The sequence below is a fragment of the Balaenoptera acutorostrata genome, chromosome 15 (genome assembly GCF_949987535.1).
Source record: "Balaenoptera acutorostrata chromosome 15, mBalAcu1.1, whole genome shotgun sequence".
Taxonomy (NCBI): Eukaryota; Metazoa; Chordata; class Mammalia; order Artiodactyla; family Balaenopteridae; genus Balaenoptera; species Balaenoptera acutorostrata.
Genome location: NC_080078.1, coordinates 53,485,620 through 53,505,723, shown reverse-complemented (window position 1 = coordinate 53,505,723; position 20,104 = coordinate 53,485,620). Strand labels below are relative to the sequence as shown.

At 39.5% G+C, this 20,104-nt stretch overlaps 1 protein-coding gene across 6 annotated transcripts in view; it reads left to right on the top strand.

The window, feature by feature from the left end:
- PLCB1 (phospholipase C beta 1) overlaps positions 1–20,104 on the top strand; it is a 697,632-nt gene that overhangs the window by 548,288 nt on the left and 129,240 nt on the right. For 5 of the 6 annotated variants that reach the window (XM_057529138.1, XM_007165239.2, XM_057529142.1 and 2 more), the window contains 6 exons: positions 2,930–3,012; positions 9,209–9,293; positions 10,631–10,808; positions 15,253–15,320; positions 17,275–17,371; positions 19,646–19,730. In XM_057529138.1, the coding sequence (XP_057385121.1) occupies positions 2,930–3,012; positions 9,209–9,293; positions 10,631–10,808; positions 15,253–15,320; positions 17,275–17,371; positions 19,646–19,730 (596 nt within the window). The remainder of the gene's footprint in view (positions 1–2,929; positions 3,013–9,208; positions 9,294–10,630; positions 10,809–15,252; positions 15,321–17,274; positions 17,372–19,645; positions 19,731–20,104) is intronic. The other variant, XM_057529141.1, reaches the window with a different exon arrangement.

The following is a 20,104-nucleotide window of genomic DNA, read 5'->3' as shown; positions in this document are numbered from 1 at the left end:
CAAAATCTAGCCCCCCTTTTCTCCCCATACTTACTACCCACTTCCGTTAGGTATCTATTTGCAATTCTTTTTTATTTTTATCAAAGTAGAATTGATGTAAAATGTTGTGCCAATCTCTGCTGTACAGCAAAGTGACTCAGTTTTATACATATATACATTTTTTTTATTTTTTATTTTTTTTATTTTTTATTTTTATTTTTTTGAAAAAACAAAACATTGTAATCAAGTTTGCTGTGATAAAAAATTAAAATTAAGTTAAAAATACCAACAACAATACATTTTTTAAATATTCTTTTCCATTAGAGTTTATCCCAGGAGATTGGATAAGGTTCCTTGTGCTATACAGTAGGACCTTATTGTTTATCCATTGTCTATATATAATAGTTTGTATCTGCTAATCCCAAACTCCAATCCATCCCTCCCCCACCCACCTCTCCCTTGTCAACCACAAGTCTGTTCTCTATGTCTGTGAGTGTGTTTCTGTTTTGTAGGTAGGTTCATTTGTGCCATATTTTAGATTCCACATGTAAGTGATATCATATGGTATTTGTCTTTCTCTTTCTGACTTACTTAGTATGATAATCTCTAGTTGCATCCTATGTTCCTACAAACGGCATTTTTTTTTCTTTTTTTATGGCTGAGTAGTATCCCATTGTATATACGTACCACACCTTCTTTATCCATTCATCTGTTGATGGACATTTAGGTTGTTTCCATGTTTTGGCTACTGTGAATAGTGCTGTGCAATTCTTTTGAGGGCTTTGATCTTAGTTGGTTAAGGTCATTAGCTGCATGGGAGTTACTGAAATGGTTAAGAGAATAAACTCTAGAGTCAGACAAACTTTCCTGGGGTTTCCTGGACTCTCCTCTCTGTGACCTTGGGTAAATTGGTTAATATCTCTGAGTTTCCATTTTATAATCTGTGAGATGACAGATAATATTTTCCTTAGGGAATGTTTATAGCAGGAGATAAGATCTGTGTCTGGAATGCAAATGCTCATTTAATGGCAGCTCTTGTTTGTATTAGTTGGGTTTAGGGTGAATGGGGAAGGGGGCACCAGCAAGCTGAGTAACCTTAGTTGTTTTGAGAATATCTGCCCATCATGAGCTGTGTCCTTTACCTCCTCTCGCTGCATCCTTGCAACAGGCTTGTGGAATGAAGCTTATCACTCCTACTTTACAGGCCAGCAAGCCAAGAGCACATAGGCATTAAGTTATTTTTCTCAAGGTAACACAGCTTGTAAGGATAAGAAGAAGGATTCAAACACAAGCCTGTTGGACTCCAAAGCCTGTACTCAAAAAAATCAAATAAAGAGTTTAAAATCTGGGCATTGTTTACTCTTTATAGTGTACTTATTTTTGATGGTATCAACTATCATAATGTATGAAAGGCAATCTGTGGATTCACTTTTAAGAAACAGTGAGTGATTCTTTTGCTCCATGCAGGCAAATCCTTCTTAGAGGATATATGCAAATGTAGTACAGAATTAGAAAGCCTTATTTATACTCTGGGGCCAGAGAAATAGCTTTCTGGCATGGATAGAAAGCAAACTATGAATTGTGTAAGGAAAGTAGAGAAGATAATGGAAAAGCCTCAGGCATAAGGAATCAGAGTGAAAATTCCTACTTGAGAGGAGAAGATGTAAAGAATACATGTAACTAAAAAAAAAAAAAAAAAAAAGTGATGTAAAGCCACAGAAGTATTGACATTGATATAATTAAAAATAAATGAGATCATCCTTTAATACCAGTTCAGTAAGGAAAACATTTTGAAACACTAATGCCCAAAGCTGGTGAATACGCATTGAAATCTGGCCCTTCATATATTACTCTAGGCAATCTAAGATGAAAAGTAATTTGGAGAAACACAGGAGACTGTAAAAATATTCCTATTCTTTAATTTAATAATTCCCCTTCTAAGAATTCATTCCCTGAAAATAATTCAAAATATCAGGGGAAAAAATGAAGAGGTTCTTTGGAGAATTATTTGAATGATAGCTCTTAAAATATGTCTGTCCAACAATTGGGTAATGGTTAAATCAATTATGATACTGCCACTCCCTAGGATTTTATACAGATACTAAAACTATGACCTATACATTTTTTCTAAATACAGATTGAGGAATGAAGTACTGACACATGTTACAGCATGGATGAACCCTGAAAGCAGGCTCAATGAAAGATGCCAGACATAAAAGGCCACATGTTGTATGATTCCATTTACTTGAAATGTTAGGAGTAAGCAAATCTATGGAGACAGAAAGTAGATTAGCGGTTGCCTAGGTCTGAGTCTGTGGGGTGGGGTTGGGGAAATGGCGAGTGACTGTTAAAGGGGACATGGCTTTTTGGGGGGGTGATAAAAATGTCCTAACTTAGACTGCGGTGATGGTTGCACAGCCCTGTGAATATTAAAAACCATTTAGCTGTACACTTTAAGTGGGTGAATTATATCTCTTAACGATGTTTAAAAATACAAATAGAGTATTTACTGTAATTAAAACTAACTTATACAGATATACAAAAAACAAACTAGAAATAAATATAACCAAATGCCAGCAGTGGTTTGATTCAAAGGGTGAATTTATGGGTGAAAAATGTTGCCTTCTCTTATCCAAAATTTTTATAATGTGATCTGATTTCTTTCATTATTAAAAAAAAAGTAGATATAATTACCAAAGAGGAGAACCATTCACCCTCACAGTTATGACTCTCCCCTCCACCCAAATCCAGTTTTCTTTCTATTTTCTTCCTAAGTCAAGAGTAAGAAAATTTATAATCCAGCAGCCTGAAAACTGCTTCTAGCCATTTTAGGCCATTTGATAAAATTCTATGAATGAAAAAAACAGTGATATTAAAGGGTGGAATCCAAAAGAAAAAACTATACACATTAAAATTCTGGCTTATTGAATATAGGTGTTCTCATTTTTAGGAAGTGATAGAAGCCATTGCTGAGTGTGCATTTAAGACTTCACCTTTTCCAATTCTGCTTTCATTTGAGAACCACGTGGATTCGTAAGTATTCAGCACATTCAATAGGGAGTCTTTTCCCCAAATAGGGCATGTTTAGTCATTGTTCATCAGATTTAAGATTATTTGATGTTACTAATGGTGTTCCTCAATTATGCTATATATTAAGTGGCATGTGTTCATCTGTATATAATGGAATTCATTCATTTAAATCTCATTAACATTAAAAAGATCCATTGGACTTGTAGAATCTATTTTCATGCCATGGTAGGATTTAAATTAAGGACTCCTCTTTTTACAATGCAGTGAAACCCATTTCCTTGTATAACAGGTGTGTCTATTTCAGGGGACCACTTTTATAATCATCCTTCGTTCACTTCTTCTATTGTGTGCAGATTTATAGTCTGTTTTGCCACCCTAAAATGGCCAGTTCTGTACACGCTGGAGCTGGTGTAGAGAAAGCTAAATAAATTTAAAAAATTCTATTCTGCCACTTTGAACTTACATAGAACTCAGACCACCAAATTCTCCCTCCTTCCTGTTTTCGTTGGTTTCCCCTGTTTGTTAGTATTTGTAAATATTTTCCTATTTCAAAATAGCCTGCACTTTTTGCTGAGCTACACAAAGAACAGGTAATTTTGACTTAACTCTTGTACTCATTTTATGACAAAGGATCAGAGTAAGACACATCTACATCAGACACGTGGATGTTAGTTTATCATATAGTTATTCAATCTAAAGAGCCTCAACATGAAAGATTCTCATCTCTACTGAATCAAAATTCAAGAAACTAAAATTCTAGTCCCTGGAATTAATGTCTGAAGACTATGTAGTAGTGACCATCACTGCTCAAAAGAGCATTTGGGAAGCCCTTTGTTTCATTCAAATACCAAAGCCAGTTTTCTCAACTAAAAGCCTACAACACCTATCCTAATTTGGCTCACAAGTTCCTTAGATCCTTTTTTATCCTCCTGCCTATCAAAAATCTTTCCCAGGTGACTGATTCCCTTTGTCCAGCTAATTTGCCACACATGCTTCAATTCACTAATTCTTAAAGGATTTATTAAACCTTAAAGAACCAGTTAGGTAGTGACCAAGTTTCAGCTTGAGGAATTTCAAAGTAGTTCAATGTGATCATTTGTTAATGTATACGTGGAGAAAGACCTTATTTTGAAGTAACCAAATTATAACTATCTGTATTTCTAGTTTGCCCTCAGGAAATCCATACTACATTTACCAGCTCATTACTCTGTTTCATTAGGAAACAATCATCCAGTGAATAATGTAATCATTTGGCATATAGTTTTTCTGCCACTTCGGAGGGCCAACTGAAGAGACAAGAATGTATTCTGTTTCACTACTATTTCTTTTCTAACGAAAGGGAGAACCTCTTTAGGTACTGTATTTAGTACTTCGTTTGCTGTGACAGCTCTGATTTGCATGTGACTTTCCTCATCTCGGCCTGTCCATTTGTAATTGGGCTCTAACAACGCCTTAGCACCTTTTTTTCAGGCACTCTAGTTCCTAGACAATCAGTCATTTCTTTTTTGGAGAAATATCTCCAAATCTAGCACATTTATTTTCTTCAAGAAATGTTTCTATATAAATTAGACAAAATGAAAAACTCTGCTTCCATTCTTGATAGTCATACCCGCTACATTGGACTCTGCCATGCAGCCAGAGAGGTATCAAGAACCACCACTATCACAAACATAATGACAGCTAATATTTATTGAATATATATTATGTGCTGAGCAACGTTCCAAGCGTAAGCTCATGTAACCCTCACCACAAAGCCAGGTGCTCCTAAGAATAAATATTATTACTATTATCCCTATTTTACAAATAATGAAACTGAATCCCAAAGAGGGTGAGTTACTTCCCCAAGGTCATGCAGCTAAAATGTGGCAGGGGTTCAAAGCTGGCTAGTATGGCTTCAAAACTCACCTGTTTAACCAATTCCATCCCCCACACCTAAACAAAAGCATCACAGCCTTCCAAACATCGAATTAAGACAACCAGAGCATCCCACAAGGCAACTGCCTGTGAATGGTCACATTTCTGTGGCTCGTGACCCTTAACCATAGCATAGTTTTTTCAGTCTTGAGCCTCAATTCTACAGAGAGCCAAACTGAGCATGAAAACTAAATCCACATTGAACACAAAATCAAAAAAGATTGTACCATAATACAGCCCTTTCTGATTTAAAAGTGAGAAATTTAGCTGTTAAAAGTTCATTAATAATGCATGAATACAAAAGAAAACAGGATAACAACCTTCCCTGGATGCCATGATATTGATCCCAAACCACTGAGATAACCGAATGGCAGTGAAATACTGAGATACTGAATTCTATTGTGGAAGGAAGTTTTTGCTTCCTATTTCCATTGTCCTTGAGCCTCACACACATATCAACATCATTCAGCTACAGTTCTTTCCTGGGTGGACTATCACACACCCAAAGAAAACCTGAAAGCTTTTCCTTTGCTGGTAAAACGCTGTGCTTGACCTGCAGGCCATCCCACCTCACTGCTGAAAGAACCAGTGGCAGACACCATTCATCAGTAACAGCAGTCTTCCCCACGAAACTAGATACAACCTCAGAATCCTACTCGACACAGGGACACAACCCCCAAAATATCTGAAACCTCTAGCAGCAGTTCTTTTTTTTCTCCTTTGTGCTGTGTATACAAAATACCAGATTCAGAACCCTGGCTCCAGCCCACTTGAGCCGTACTCCAAAACAAACCCACACTAGAAGAAAGGAAGAAAACCTCTTAATTTTCTGGTTCTCTCTCCAAATATTTGAAATCACCTATCCATGGACAGCAAAGAGAAAGCTGCCATGAGCCACTGGTGACTTATCCTTCTCCACCTGCTACATCAGAACCCCATAAAATGCAGATTCCTGAGCTTCACCCCCATACCTTATTTGAATTTCTGCAAATAAAAATTTTTAAAGTCCTAATTAACTGATGGGCCACCTAGTGTGTGAACTAGCATTTTCACTAAAGGAGTTCTCCACTGAATTCAAGTGCAGAAACCACTAGCTCTGGTTCGGCCACAGAGAATGTGAGATTTTGGACAAGTTCCTTAATAGCCGTGAGTTGTAGATCCCTCATCTATAGAGAAGGAGGTTGGTTTAGTTCAACTTGGAGGATGTGGGCCTGTTCCTTGGTCAGAAAACTGACTACTTTGCCAGGTGTTTAAATGTGTCCAGATGGGTCTGCTGTGGCCTGAAGCTCAAAATGTATTTGTGAATATTTTCCTCTTGCTTCATCTCCATGGTAGCTGATGTTGAGGTTCCAAATGCTTCAGCATTTTTTTTTTTGCTCTCTCGTGGCAAATGCAATGTCTTGTTTCTGCAGTTCTGGCCCCACAATTAAAGTTCCTTTGTTTTCCTCTGACTTTTTTTATTCAGTTTGCTCTCTGCTCTGATTCAGTTCCCTGTCAGGTGGGCATGTGTGTTTGTGGAGAACACGAAGAGCCTGATTATCAAATAACACATTTTCCTTTCTCCTTGGACACCTGCCTCTTGTTCTCTCCAACTCGGTTGATGCTGAAGCAGGTTTTTAGAAGTCTAGGTCAGACACAGATGCTTGCTCTTCAAAGTAACATTGATCCATCAACCAGAAGCATCTACGTGACGGGGAGCTTGTTAGAAATGCAGTCTCGAGCCCCACCTCAGACTTTGCCTTGGACTCTTCATTTTCTTAAGACCCCAGGTGATTTGGTAAAGTGTCAGAGCACAGTTGTAAACACCGTAGTCCATTAACCACCTGCCTCAGAATTACTTGCAGGCTTGTTACAAATGCAGGTTCCAGGGCTCTGCTCCCAGCTCAGTGTATCAGGGGATTGGGCACAGGGCCCTGCCACCTGCAGCATTAACAGCCCAGTTGATTCTTTAGTGGAATCGAGTAAGATTTTGCTACAGCAAAATCTTTCAGGGCCTGATTTGGGGCCAGCTTGACAGAGGACAGAGGACTCTGCCTGTCACCTGCTTAGGGACACCTGGAACACCACCCCGAAATCCCTCTACTGGTGGGCCTATGGCTCTACTAGAAATCCTGAAAGCAGGGTGTTGGGGTACAATCCTTCCTTTTCCCTCCAGGCCTCTGATCAAAGGAACTTGGGGCTCTCAAGTTCCAACCCTCAAGAAAAGTGTCATCTACTTAAGCACCTGGTGACTTGGTTCATCCATCACAGTGATTCTCGAACTTGAGTATGCATGAGAATCCCCCAGAGGGCCTCTTAAGACCCCTGAACCCTGCTTCCCCAGAGATTTCTACTCAATTTGCCTGCCTTCCTAGGAGGCCTTGAATCTGCATTTCTAACCAGCTCCAGGACCTGTGGATGCTGCTGGTCTATGGACCACACTTGGAATAGCAAAGCTCTATTTAGTAGCATCATTCCATGAAAGTGAAATGGGAGGGTTGGACAATTTCTTTTGTGCAACCTGGAAAGTGTAGGCCCAGCACAAATGGACTTGTCTCAGCTACAGACACAGAGCTCTCTGGCTTGGTGGAGCCCCAGGGCCAGCTGTCTTTTGAGCAAGGGTGTCTGAATTGTGGATGCCCAGGGCTACTCTGCTAAATCAGTCACATTTCTGCTTGTTCCCTAACTATAACACATCATTCCTAAACAACCAGCCCCAGTGCTTTCCAGGATCAGTTCTCCAATTGGTAGGTTTTCCTCCCTTGGTGATACTGCTGGGGAAAGCTGCAGGATATTCTTAGGGCTACATGAGCTGCCCAGTAAAATCTCTTACAGGTCAAAAAAGGCATGATGAGAATTTGGGAGTTTGTCATGTAAGGCTTCTCTGAATCTTTCCTTTGCCTCCCCTTGCAGTTCCAAGAAAGCAGTGACCTTGGGCTCATATTTGAAGCCCAGAGAATTCATCTGATCCCCAAAATATATGTTTTTTAAAAAGGGTGCTATAAAGAGTGCTTTTCCCTGTGGACCATTGCAGTATGGTTTGAACCCCCAAAGCACCCCCCTTCCCAGGAAAAAACAGTTCACGATCCAGGTTTAACAGTCATGGTAGAAGGAATGAAAATAAGAATCACATTTTATAATCGATTTGAATTGTAGTTAAGAAGGATTTTTATCACTTACCTATTCTTACTACAGCCCCAGTTCTGCTAAAACGTATTAACATTGCAGCACATAGAGACAACTATTGGAAATCAAGTCCGACAGCCTATAGATCAAAACCACAGTCCATAAAACCCGATGGAATTGGACACCTTTATAATGATATTTAACATCCTAGAGAATGAGAATTGCTTTTTTAAAAGGTCAAGGGAAGCAGGAGTTTTGAAAGACTAAGGATGTTCCCTCATATCAACTGTGTTTACATGTGAGCGGACCCTCGTTTGTCTGGTCTAGCTGGCGGAGGCTGCCTTGCATCTCTAGGATCAATCATCTTACATTTCAAAGTGTTTTCATCTATTACTTCACTTCATCTTCTCAGCATCCTCTGCCCCTTTCCAAGAACAATTACTTTCCTCTGCGTTTTATAGATCCCGAGTGGTTGAGAGCCTGGAGCTCAGCTCAGTGAACCCAGCAGCTCCAACCTTTTCCAATCAAACCAGGTTCCTACTGGCACCTCGTCAGGCTAACACCACCTTTGCTTCCCTCTAGTGCACAAAAGGGCTGCAGACACACTTCCCCAAGGTGCCTGCTTCTCTTGTCTTTCCTCCAGGGCCCCCTCCCAAGTGGACACACTTCTGCCTGTCAGCCTTTTCTCTTCTGCATTTTGAGATTCTCTCCCCTCTCTCTATCCAGCTCCCTCTCCTCTCTTCCCTCACCTCCTGGTAAACACTTCTTTGCAGTGCAGCTCTGTCCATTAGACAAATTTCACCCAAGAATTCACGTAGAGTTGAATGAGTTCCAGCCCCCAAGTATCTGGCATTTGACTTAGAATCAGGAAATTAAGCAAAAGGGACTGAGTCTCTAACTCTGGGACATTCAAACATCCAGTGACAGGCAGGTGACCTTCTGTCCTCTCCATCTATGTCCATGCCGCTCAGCTTTGCAAAGAGCCTCCCCTGCCCACCTGTGTGTGGCATTCAAATCCACACAAGTCAGAATTGTAAACAGGGATTTAGAATAATAAAAACAGTCCCGACAGGTAGGAGGAGGAAATGACCTCTCTCTGTAATTGATAACACAAAGTCATCCTGTCCGGCCTCTTTGAATAACCTTCTTGCTTGTTTGCTTTCCTTCTCTCTCCCCTCAGCCCAAAGCAGCAGGCCAAGATGGCAGAGTATTGCCGACTGATCTTCGGGGACGCCCTTCTTATGGAGCCCCTGGAAAAGTACCCAGTAAGCAGTTTTGATTCTCATGCCGAAGGAACGCACACCTTCTTTATGATTGGATTAGGGAGAGACTTCCTTACATCCTTTCCATGTTTATGTTTCTTGGTATGAGTTGACAATGAGCCCTCTGACCAGGGGAGGCTGGCAGAGACCTCCTGAGGGGAACAGACCTGCCTCTGTCCTCTTCCTCTGCCCACAGCTTTCTCCCTCCCTCACTGCCCTATGTGAGCCAGTCAGGACTGCAGAATTCCCACAGTCACAATCAGCCCACAGAGGTAGTCCCAAGGGACAGGCTCTGGCCACCTCCCAGGGAACCTCATCACACCCCTTTGAAAGAAATGGGTCAGCAAAATGGGACATTGAAGGTGGCACAATGACATTCCTGCCTATCCCTGCTGGCCACCCCTCACTTCCTCGCACTCCCCCAGTAGAATCCGGACCTCCTATTGCCGTGGTAACAATCCTCGCTTTGGGAAGGAAAGCAGCAGAAAGATCGTCAAGTAGCCTCTTCCGTCTTCAACCCTTTCCCCAGTCTCCACACATCCTTGCATGATTTCATACCAGTCCCCGGACTGGTTACAAGTGAAGAATAGAGGGCCTGCTTACAGGAGTTCATAGATTTCTAAAACTAACCTGTTTTGGGACTTGCATGCATGCTGTCTGTTACAATATATAATAACCTTCTCGAGGGAAACTGATTTTCCCATAGATGTACAAGCTGGACACACCAGAAAGAAGGCTTGCAAATAGCTTGACTCTCAGGGCAGCCAGGAAATCTAAAGCCACCTGGTCCACTTCTGCTGATGCTCAGATGTGCCACTTAACTGCCTCGTGCCAGGATGAGGGTTTTGCTGTCTGCAAACTGCATCGGAAAAGTTGATTCTCAGGGCTTGCCTGGAAACGCCTGCCTGTCTTTACCATCCTCCTGGCAGATGCCACACTCTAACTGGCTTCCATCCTTTGAAAATCCAAGCCAAGGCCGTCCTCTCTGTCCTAAATCACGATGGTTGGATTCAGAGGGTCCATCAGAAAACTCATGAAACTTTGCGTTAACATGCCAAATCACCCAGTACATTTCTATGGTCTTATTCATGTAGATTTCTCATGGAAAAATAATTACAGTACAGTAATTAAAATATAACTTTCATGTGAAAAACAGCAAGAGCTATGAACTAGCCCCTACATAAGACACCCGTAGAGCAGCTTAATGAGCTGTGTTGAAGGTAGTAAAGAATAATCTAGAAGCCCTTGGTATCTAATGCAGTCCTGGGAGTTTGTTTTGGGGAAGGAACTTGAAAGGAAGGGACAGTGTTTTTAAAGAATGTGTCTTTTCTTTCCGTTAGCTGGAATCTGGAGTTCCTCTTCCAAGCCCTCTGGATTTAATGTACAAAATTTTGGTGAAAAATAAGAAGAAATCCCACAAATTGTCAGAAGGAAGTGGCAAAAAAAAGCTCTCAGAACAAACCTCCAACACGTACAGCGACTCTTCCAGTGTGTTTGAGCCCTCGTCCCCGGGAGCTGGTGAGGGGCTGGCGGGCTCTCATTCCCCTATTATGTATGGATTTAAGAATTGCTGCCCTGGAATTAACTTAGAAGGACTTTTAACATTTCTACCTGGCACAGTTTTAGAACGTGTTGTTTTTTTTACTTCTGTTATAAACCTGAAGGCTTAAAACTACACAAACATATGAACACCTAGTTCTGCAGGACAGAAGGCCCACATGGCCTCACTGGGCTAAACTCCAGGTGTCAGCAGGGCTGCTTTCCTTTCTGGAGGCTCTAGGCAATATTATTCCCTGCATTTCTAGCTCCTAGAGGCTACCCACATTCATTGGCTTGTGGCCCCCTTCCTCCAGCTTCAAAGCCAGGAATGTCCCATCTCACTTCTTCTGCCATCATATTTCCCTTGGACCACAGCTGGAAAAGGTCCTCTGCTTTTCAGAACTCATGTCTTTCCATTGGACCCATTCAGATAATCTAGAATAATCTCTTGCGTTTCAAGGTCCTTAACTTAATCTCATCTGCAAAGTCCCTCTTGCAGTGTATTCACAGGACACAGGAAATATTCATAGGACATGGGCATTTTGGGGGAGGCCATAATTCTGGCTACCACATAAGCCAAATAATCTTTGGAGTGACCATGTTATTTTAAGCTTCTCAAGGGCAGGGATCCCTTGACATTAACTACAGGTCTGGACACAAGATGTTCATCAAATTGATTCTCATTGATGATGTGCTGAAGAGTTCTGGGCCATTCAACTTATCCATATTCTACAGAGCTCTTTTAAAATGTGAAATGGTAAAGTTACTTGAATGATCTATCAAAGCTACTAGGTGATATTTACTGTCACTAATTTTCAGTTTAGATTTAAGTTGAAATAGATTTTTGTGATTGATGAGAAAAGAATTCGAAGTGGTCACCCATTTCCTTTGAATTATTTGTCATTTAGTCTAAGTTCTTTTCCAACTCTAGTCAGAGTCTTGGCAATCTTAAAAGTGCATTACAGATATGTTCACCCTGATTGGAGGGTGAACAAGTAAAGGAAACTTTAAGCTTAAATCTAGAAAGTTCTTCAATAAAAAGTTTAGCTAACCTTGGAATAATCATTTTGGAAAACTGTTTGGCAGCATCTACAAAAGCTAAGCTGAACATATGCATATGAACCCCCTCTGCCCCAGAGAATTCTATTCCTAGGTATATACCCAACAGAAATGCATGTAGATGTTCACCAAGAGACATTGGTGAAGAATTGCTTAAAGCAGCACTATTCAGAATAGCCCATCAACAGAGAAATACATGTGCTATATTCACCCCATGGAATATGTAGCAATAATGATCTACAGTGCACACAACAATATGGATGACTCTCATTTTAGAAACATAATGTTGAATAAAGAAGTCAAATGCAAAAGATAAGTATCCACTGTCTGATTCCATCTATATAAAGTACAAAAACAGCAGAACTAACCTGCACTATTAGAGGTCAGGAGATGGTTACCCCTGGTGAAAAAGTGACTAAAAGGGACCCAAGGAGGCTTCTGGACACAGTTATATTTTGTTTCTTGATCTGGGTACTGTTTCCTAAGGTCTGTTTGGTATGTTAAGGCACTGTACACGTATGGTATGTGTACTTTTCTGTATACTTATCACATGTCAATTAAAAGATTTTAAAATAATTTTTAAAAATTAAAATATAAACTCTACGGCAATCAGAAAAAAAAAAGGATGGCCAAGACTCTGATTTATCTTTTCCTGTATTTTTCCATTACAGTTACCAATTACTTTTTTCTCCCCCCCCCCCGCCCCCCCCCCAGCTGCGTTGGGTCTTCGTTGCCGAACGCGGGCTTTCTCTAGTTGTGGCGGGAGGGGGCTACTGTTAGTTGCGGTGCGTGAGCTTCTCATTGCGGTGGCTTCTCTTGTTGCAGAGCATGGACTCTAGGCGCCCGGGCTTCAGTAGTTGTGGCTCATGGGCTCAGTAGTCGTGGCTCGCGGGCTCTAGAGCACAGGCTCAGCAGTTGCGGCACATGGGCTTAGTTGCTCCACGGCACGTGGGATTTTCCCGGACCAGTGCTCGAACCCATGTCCCCTGCATTGGCAGGTGGATTCTTAACCACTGCATCACCAGGGAATTACTTTTATTGTTTAGATTAACATCCTTGTCCACAGACGTTATGTGATTCCTTGAAAGATTTTTTTTTTGGTAGTTTTTAAATGTGTGTGTCACACGTTATTACACAATTCTGATTCTTTTTTCAAAACTAACTTTTGTTCTCAGTGAGAATGTTCTATGTGAAGTTTTGGAACGAAAGTCACTAACAGGCCACCTATTTCTCAGCACGATTCTATCTGAGTGTTAGCGAGTAAATTGTATCTTCCTTTGCATGTGGGAGCTTGTCGTTTTACCATCTGCCTTCCCCAGTTCTCTTCCCTCTTATTAACCGGATGCGTAACACAAATAACAATTTTTAACAGGCAGTGAACATTATTGCTTAGTTCAGAGAAAGAGTAGCAATCTGTTACTAATCTGGTAGATTTCCTAAGCTAGCCCCATACTCTGTTGTGCAATTTTCATTTATTTCGATGGAAAGTTTTGGACATTTAAATATGTAGGTAGGGCCCTGAATAAAGAGCACTGCTAATTTACCATTTGGTTTGTAGATGTTTTCAGTATTGGGAACTCAAATAACTTGAAAAACATGTTTCTTATATCAAAGCTAATCTACTTATCATGGCATCTGTTGGCCAGATCTTCCCCCAAGAGATCCAGTCATTTGCCTGTACACTTGTCCTAAAGAACTAGGATAATTTTTTTATTTTATTTTTCAACAAGATTCCTCCAGAAACTTATAAGGGAGAAATCAGGTCCATGCTCATAGAGCAAAGAATGACAAATTCTTTCCTTCCCACATAAACTAGAGAATGGCCTGATTATTTGAAATTCTGGTGTGTTGTTAATGTAACATGAAGCACTGTCCTGCCAAACTTCTTAAATTACTCAATAAGAAGAACCCCTTCTCTAATTAAAAAAAACAATAAATAGTTACAAAAACTTGAGGCAACAAATTTGACTCTAAAAATTTTGTGTCAACCTCCTAAAAGAATGTCTCTAATAGGATAAGCTATGTTTTCTGTTCAAAGTGGAATTGATTCCCCTTATTAACTAACACAATATTAACATCATAAAGCAGTTGTATGTGGCTTTCTTTAATAAACAAGCTGTAGATAATAAGCCGTGTTGGTCCCAGACATCTTTTCCCTCTAAAGGTTACTTCATTAATGCTAACTGCTATCATTAGTAATCGATTGAACTTTGTCAGCCAAACGAAAACATTTATAAGCTTCTTGGAGGCAGCGCTGTGGGCAGTGTCTTTGATAGAGATTGCGCAGGGCAGCTAATTTATAGAAGGCAGGGAGGGGAGGTACTGGCCCCTGTAAGTTGCCTCATTGTTGAACCAATATTGCCATCTTCTGGGCTTATTATCCTATTGCATTGTATGGACCCTGAAAGAAGTCAAATCAAACAATTTAAAAGTATGCTTTCTGTACTTTATACTTGAAAATCTTTTTACATAACTAATATTACTGGGTCTGACTGAATCCCAGAGCTGAGAAGAATGTAATGCCTCATACCAATGTGACTATTTAAGCTGGTGGAATCATCCACCTAAACTTTGGAGAGAAAAACAATCTATTGAAATGATTGTATATTGGCTACATATGAAGCTGCATTATATTTGACCGAGGTAGATTTGCATGCGTAATTATTTTAAGAGTTCACCCATTTTATCCTGCCGTCTTAAACAGAATATCTCCATTTTTAAAGATATGTGCATTGTTTAGATGACAATGCCTCCATCAAATAAGCCTGCAGGCAAATCATAGGATACTGGTGGTACCTTACAGTTTTGTAGAATCAGGTGTGCTACTCTAGCCTCCATTCCTGTCCCAGCTCTTGTCCTCTACCTCGACTTCTGTGATGTCCTCTCTGGCCTTGGAAAAATAGCTACAAGGTCACTGAGCTCTGGCCAAGCATCACACAGAAGAGTCAGGACCAAGAAGAAGAGGGTAAGGTGGTAAAGTGATAGTGTATCTGTTTTAGGGTCATGGAGACACTAAAATAGAATGTATACATCAAAATAGGATATGTACACCAGAGAGAGCTAACTGTATAAGCTGCCATATGTTTTGTAAAACATATAGATAAAAATGTAAAGACAAGCATCTTTTACAGAGCTTGGAAATTTCAAATGGTATTCACAAATCAAATTTAGAAAAAAAAAATCCATATTCAAAATGTCAGTATAATTCTGTATAATTAATAAAATTAAAAAAAAAAAAAAAAAGAATAACTTCAGAGCAGTGAAAGGCCAACTTCCAAGGAAATTTTGGGTAATGCACATGTCACATGTGCTTCGAACCTGTAAATGCTTATTTACTTCATGATCTGTTATTAAAATTTGACAGGAGAAGCTGATACGGAGAGTGACGATGATGACGATGAGGATGACTGTAAAAAGTCTTCGATGGATGAGGTAGGTTTCTAGGGCTTGACTTCTGGTCACAGAAGCTTTCAGCTAACTTGCCCGTCCAGACTGCTCCCTCTGGATGTAGTTCCTGGTCGCCTTCTGCCATCTAGTGGTGAAAAGAGTTTGAAAAATGAAGATGCAAACTGGTCGCTAGAGGAACAAGCGTTGCCTTCCATCAAATGTGGTATGTTGAGAATGAATTCAAAATTTGCCACCTCCAACTGCCCGCTTCAATTTTTGAGGCAATTAAATGGATTGTCAATGGTCCAGAATCCAGAGAAGACATGAGGTTTGGAGAAATGTTTATAAACATGACTAATTTCGTTGTTGTAATTTTGACCCTTTTTTGGCTTATGGGGTCTTAGTTCCCCAACCAGAGATTGAACCCAGGTCCCCGGCAGTGGAAGTGCAGAGTCCTAACCACTGGACCGCCAGGGAATTCCCCATTGTAATTTTGGAACCACTAGAGGTATCTACTGACATAAGCTCAAGCTTCCCAAATATCTTCATCAGCTCAGAAATATTAATTGCACAGAATCCAGAAGCAAATCAAGGATAGGTCAATTGGAATTTTAAAACTTTGTTTTAGTCTTGTTCAAAAAGTTTAAACTGAATCTGCTTTCAAATATATTGGAAAGTATCTGTTTCAGTATTTGTATCTTCACATTTTAGTTAATAAAGATAAATAACAAATAATAAGCTGTTCTCACATAATGTTCTTCCTCTTATAATTATTTCCTTTAATATAGTCTAAATTTTTGATTAATTATGTTTCCCCACTAAATTTCAACTCAATATGCAGAAGGAAAACTGTTACAGAGTAGTTCTTCCAGAATTATTTCAACTGTGTAAACTTTTTGTCAGTGATTTTTGATCATTTTAAAACTATCTTACTAGCTGGATGGCCGTTTGCAAATGAATATTTCCCAATTAACATTTAACCTTAATATTGCTACAGAAGTTTTCAAAAAAACTATGTCTCCATGTATTTTTTCTTCTAAAAATGGGAGAAAATATTAGATCAGCCTACAGAGGTCTGTCCACACGAATACTGCAATATTGGCTTTCTTCTTTATTAAATACTTTATCAAAGTGGTATGTAATACATAATAGTAGCTAAAGTAACACGAGGTTTTACTATGTGCCAGGCACTGTTCTGAGCTTTCACATAAATTAATTCATTTAATAATCACAAAAACCCTATATGCTGTTGGGACTGATTTTATCATAATTTTACAGGTGAGCAAGCTGAGGCACAGAACAGTTAAGTGACTTGCCCAAGAATGCACAGTTTCTAAGTGGTGGGCTTGGGATTTAAAATTAGACAGTCTGGCTCTAGACCCTGAGCGACTGACCTACACTGTATTGGGCTGCTTGCCTAATAGGTGCCCAGGAGCCAGAAAGGGAGGGACAGAGGCAAGTTTGTAAAGAAAAGCAATATATGTTTGTCCACACCCACCCACTTCCACCGGCAACCCTTTTGTATAACAGTTCGTGATTCAGCCACTGGTTACCTACATACTCACTTTCGTATCATACAGTGAATTATTGGTATGTTAACTTCAGACGTCACCTGTGGACTCCCTGCTTTGGCAGATGAGACACAGCTCAGGGCTTCTTAAACTTTGCTGTGCGTTTGAATCACCTCAGTAAGATGCAGATTCTGGTTCAGGAGGCCTGCACAGGGGGCTGAGAGGCTGCATCTTTCACAAGCTCTTGGGTGGTACTGATGCTGCTGGTCCCAGAGTGCTCTGGGAGCTGCCCCTAAACCTCCCTCCTCCCACCCCTCACTGTGTAACGTGACGTGTTGCTTTTCCTTTCTTCCCATCTCCATTTTCTGTTGGCGATAATCATTTTCAGAAGAGGCGTGATAATCTTCTGCTCTCTTGGGTCCTTTGATCATTGCCCTGGGAAAACATAATGCTGACTCTGGGAACGTTATTTTTACTCCTGCTTCCAGGGGACCGCTGGGAGCGAGGCCATGGCCACAGAAGAGATGTCTAATCTGGTGAACTATATTCAGCCAGTCAAGTTCGAGTCATTCGAAATTTCAAAAAGTAAGTTTTCCCTGGAGAAAAACCCCTAATGTAGCATATAATGAGTATATTTTAAACACAAGGTTATTAGACCAAAAAATGAGGCCCTTATTAGAACTATTCTATGAAGTCTTGAATATATGTGTGAATTTACTATCTGTTTTTTATATATCTAAATAAATATATATAACTATATATAAGTATATTTTATGTATATATATATATATATATATATGTATATAACCATATGAGAAAGTATTCCATGATGTGTTTTCCCAAAATTATTAATAGAGCCACAGGCCATACGTGGTTATCTAAAAGATATTAGACCAGAGTACAGCTAACTGAGGATTTTATATTATTTTTTGTTTGTGACCACATGGGCATTCCATCAATTATATAAATGACAGTGTTGAAATAAACTATTTAACCATCCCCTTGAAAGGAGGCAATCAGAGACTTGATCAATCTCAATATTGAATAGAAATAGAACCAAATCAACCAGTTCATCCACATTCCATTTGTTCAGCCTATGTTTTATATATTTAGGAGAATATATCATTAACTTCACATTACTTGGTGTTTCCCGCTCATCCAACTACCCATCCATACTGGATGCAAATTATATATGTACATTATCTCTCCTCATCCTAGAGAAAGGAGCCCTTTTATCAAATTGCCCTTTGTGTTTGCATGAACTGTAAAATACTATTAGGTTAAGAGAATCCTTGGGACAGTTTAGCTACTTTTATAAGCATATGCTCTTAAAAGCTGAATTTTTTCTTAAACACAGCAGCCTCTTATAAAGGAGAGTTTTATAGATATACCAAACTCTAAGCCTCTACATTAACACACTTATGTGTAATTGTATAATTTTGCCCAAAGAGTCTTAACTTAATAACATATGGTATCTAGATCTCTACAACAAAGAATTTAACTTCCAATAAGATTTATACATAAAGATTTCAACAGTTTGTTTGATGTTATAATTACTGGTGCTTCTTACTACAAGCTGTTCAATGTGAAACATACTATAAAGTAGTTATTTTTACATTACTATAACTTCCTTTGGCTGTAAAACCAGTTTTCCTAATTCATGAGTCAAAAGCTCCCAGACAAGTAGCGAAACTGAGAAGGAGCTGATACATTTAGGTCCTTAAGAACCTGGTGACAACATCACCAGACAAAGATTTACAAATAAGTACTTTTCTCCCTGTGTTTTATATCATTTTCTCACTTTTTTCAAAAGAACACTGCACATATTTCACGAAGAACCTATTAAATTGACTTAATTTTAATTAGCAGTCATGCTTAAGATAGTCATATGAAAGTAGAATTTTGATGGACCAAAATAAGAGAAGTAAGGGTTTCCTTTAGAGTCGATTAAATTGGGGAAGGTGACGAGGTGGATAAAGGAGAAATCTGGGAATGACTAGGAAGAAGAATGAGGCTTTAATTATGGAAAGTGGGCATCAAAGAGGAAAGATGCCTCAAGGTAACTCAGTTTAAATCACCAAGCTCCAGATAACACATCTTAGTCTGTATGTAACAGTGTGATGCCTTTCTAGTTGGGAAGAGGACAGAGAAGCTGTTTGACTCTTAGTCTTTCTAAACTAAGATAACTTTGTTTCATTTCTCTCACTCTAATTGGAAGCTTAGCTTTCACTTTCAAGATGTTTCTCTGTGTCCAAGAATATTGAGCCCTCTAGTACATTCACCTCTACAGCCTCTGTCATCTAATCTGAAAATGAGGCCATCAGACTGGAAAATGTCCAATGATCCTTCTGCTTTAAAATAGCAAAATTCTTATGTCAAATTACTTGTTTCAACCAAAAGGGTCTCTACAAACTTGAGGCAATGACAGTGTGGGTATAAAAGAGAGTCAGCATCTAGCAGGAATGTACACACGGTCTGTATTGTTAATTCTCAGTGAAGGCTTCCAGAAAGCAATATGAATGGATTTAGAGCAACAGATTCCCACAGGGCCCCTGCTCTTTTGACAAAACAGCTTTCCTGGCCACACTCTCCAAGTCTAAAATTCATTTTCCCACCCTAACGCCACCATGTCCCTAACTTGTCCAACACCTGACCCAGGTAGCAAATATTAGAACAGACAAAACTAAGACTCGACTTTTGTTACAGGTAAATAGTCCACTGAAAACAACATTAAATATAAAAGTTATTTGAGGATTCTTTGCCCTCAACTTCACAGAACATTTGCCTACATCTTATATGCTATCATTTATAATATTGAATTTTATTTCTCACTTTTTGTTGTTGTTGTTGTTAACTCAGAAAGAAACAGAAGCTTCGAAATGTCTTCCTTTGTGGAAACCAAAGGACTTGAGCAACTTACAAAGTCTCCAGTGGAATTTGTAGAGTATCCTTGATTTGACGGACGTCTGCTGAATCGACAAGAGTGAAGTCGTGCTATTTGTTTAATTTTTTGTCTTTCATAAAGGAGAAAGGTGCATGAGATGGCTTAAGTCTGTCAGCTGGGTAATATATAGTTTCAGGTTTCATATGTAATGGTGAATGGGATAGTCTGGCATGTGGAAAAGAGAACTGGCCTTGGAGTAAAGGAAGTCCAGATTTCCAGGATACCTTCAGACCATCGACCTCTTTATCCCTTGGTAATTTGCATAATCCTTCTGAGTTTTCTCACCTGTAAAACAGAAATGATGATACCAGCTTTGTGGCTTGCTGTTGGGTTATGGACAACATATGTAAAATGTGTGTGTATGCTTTATACAT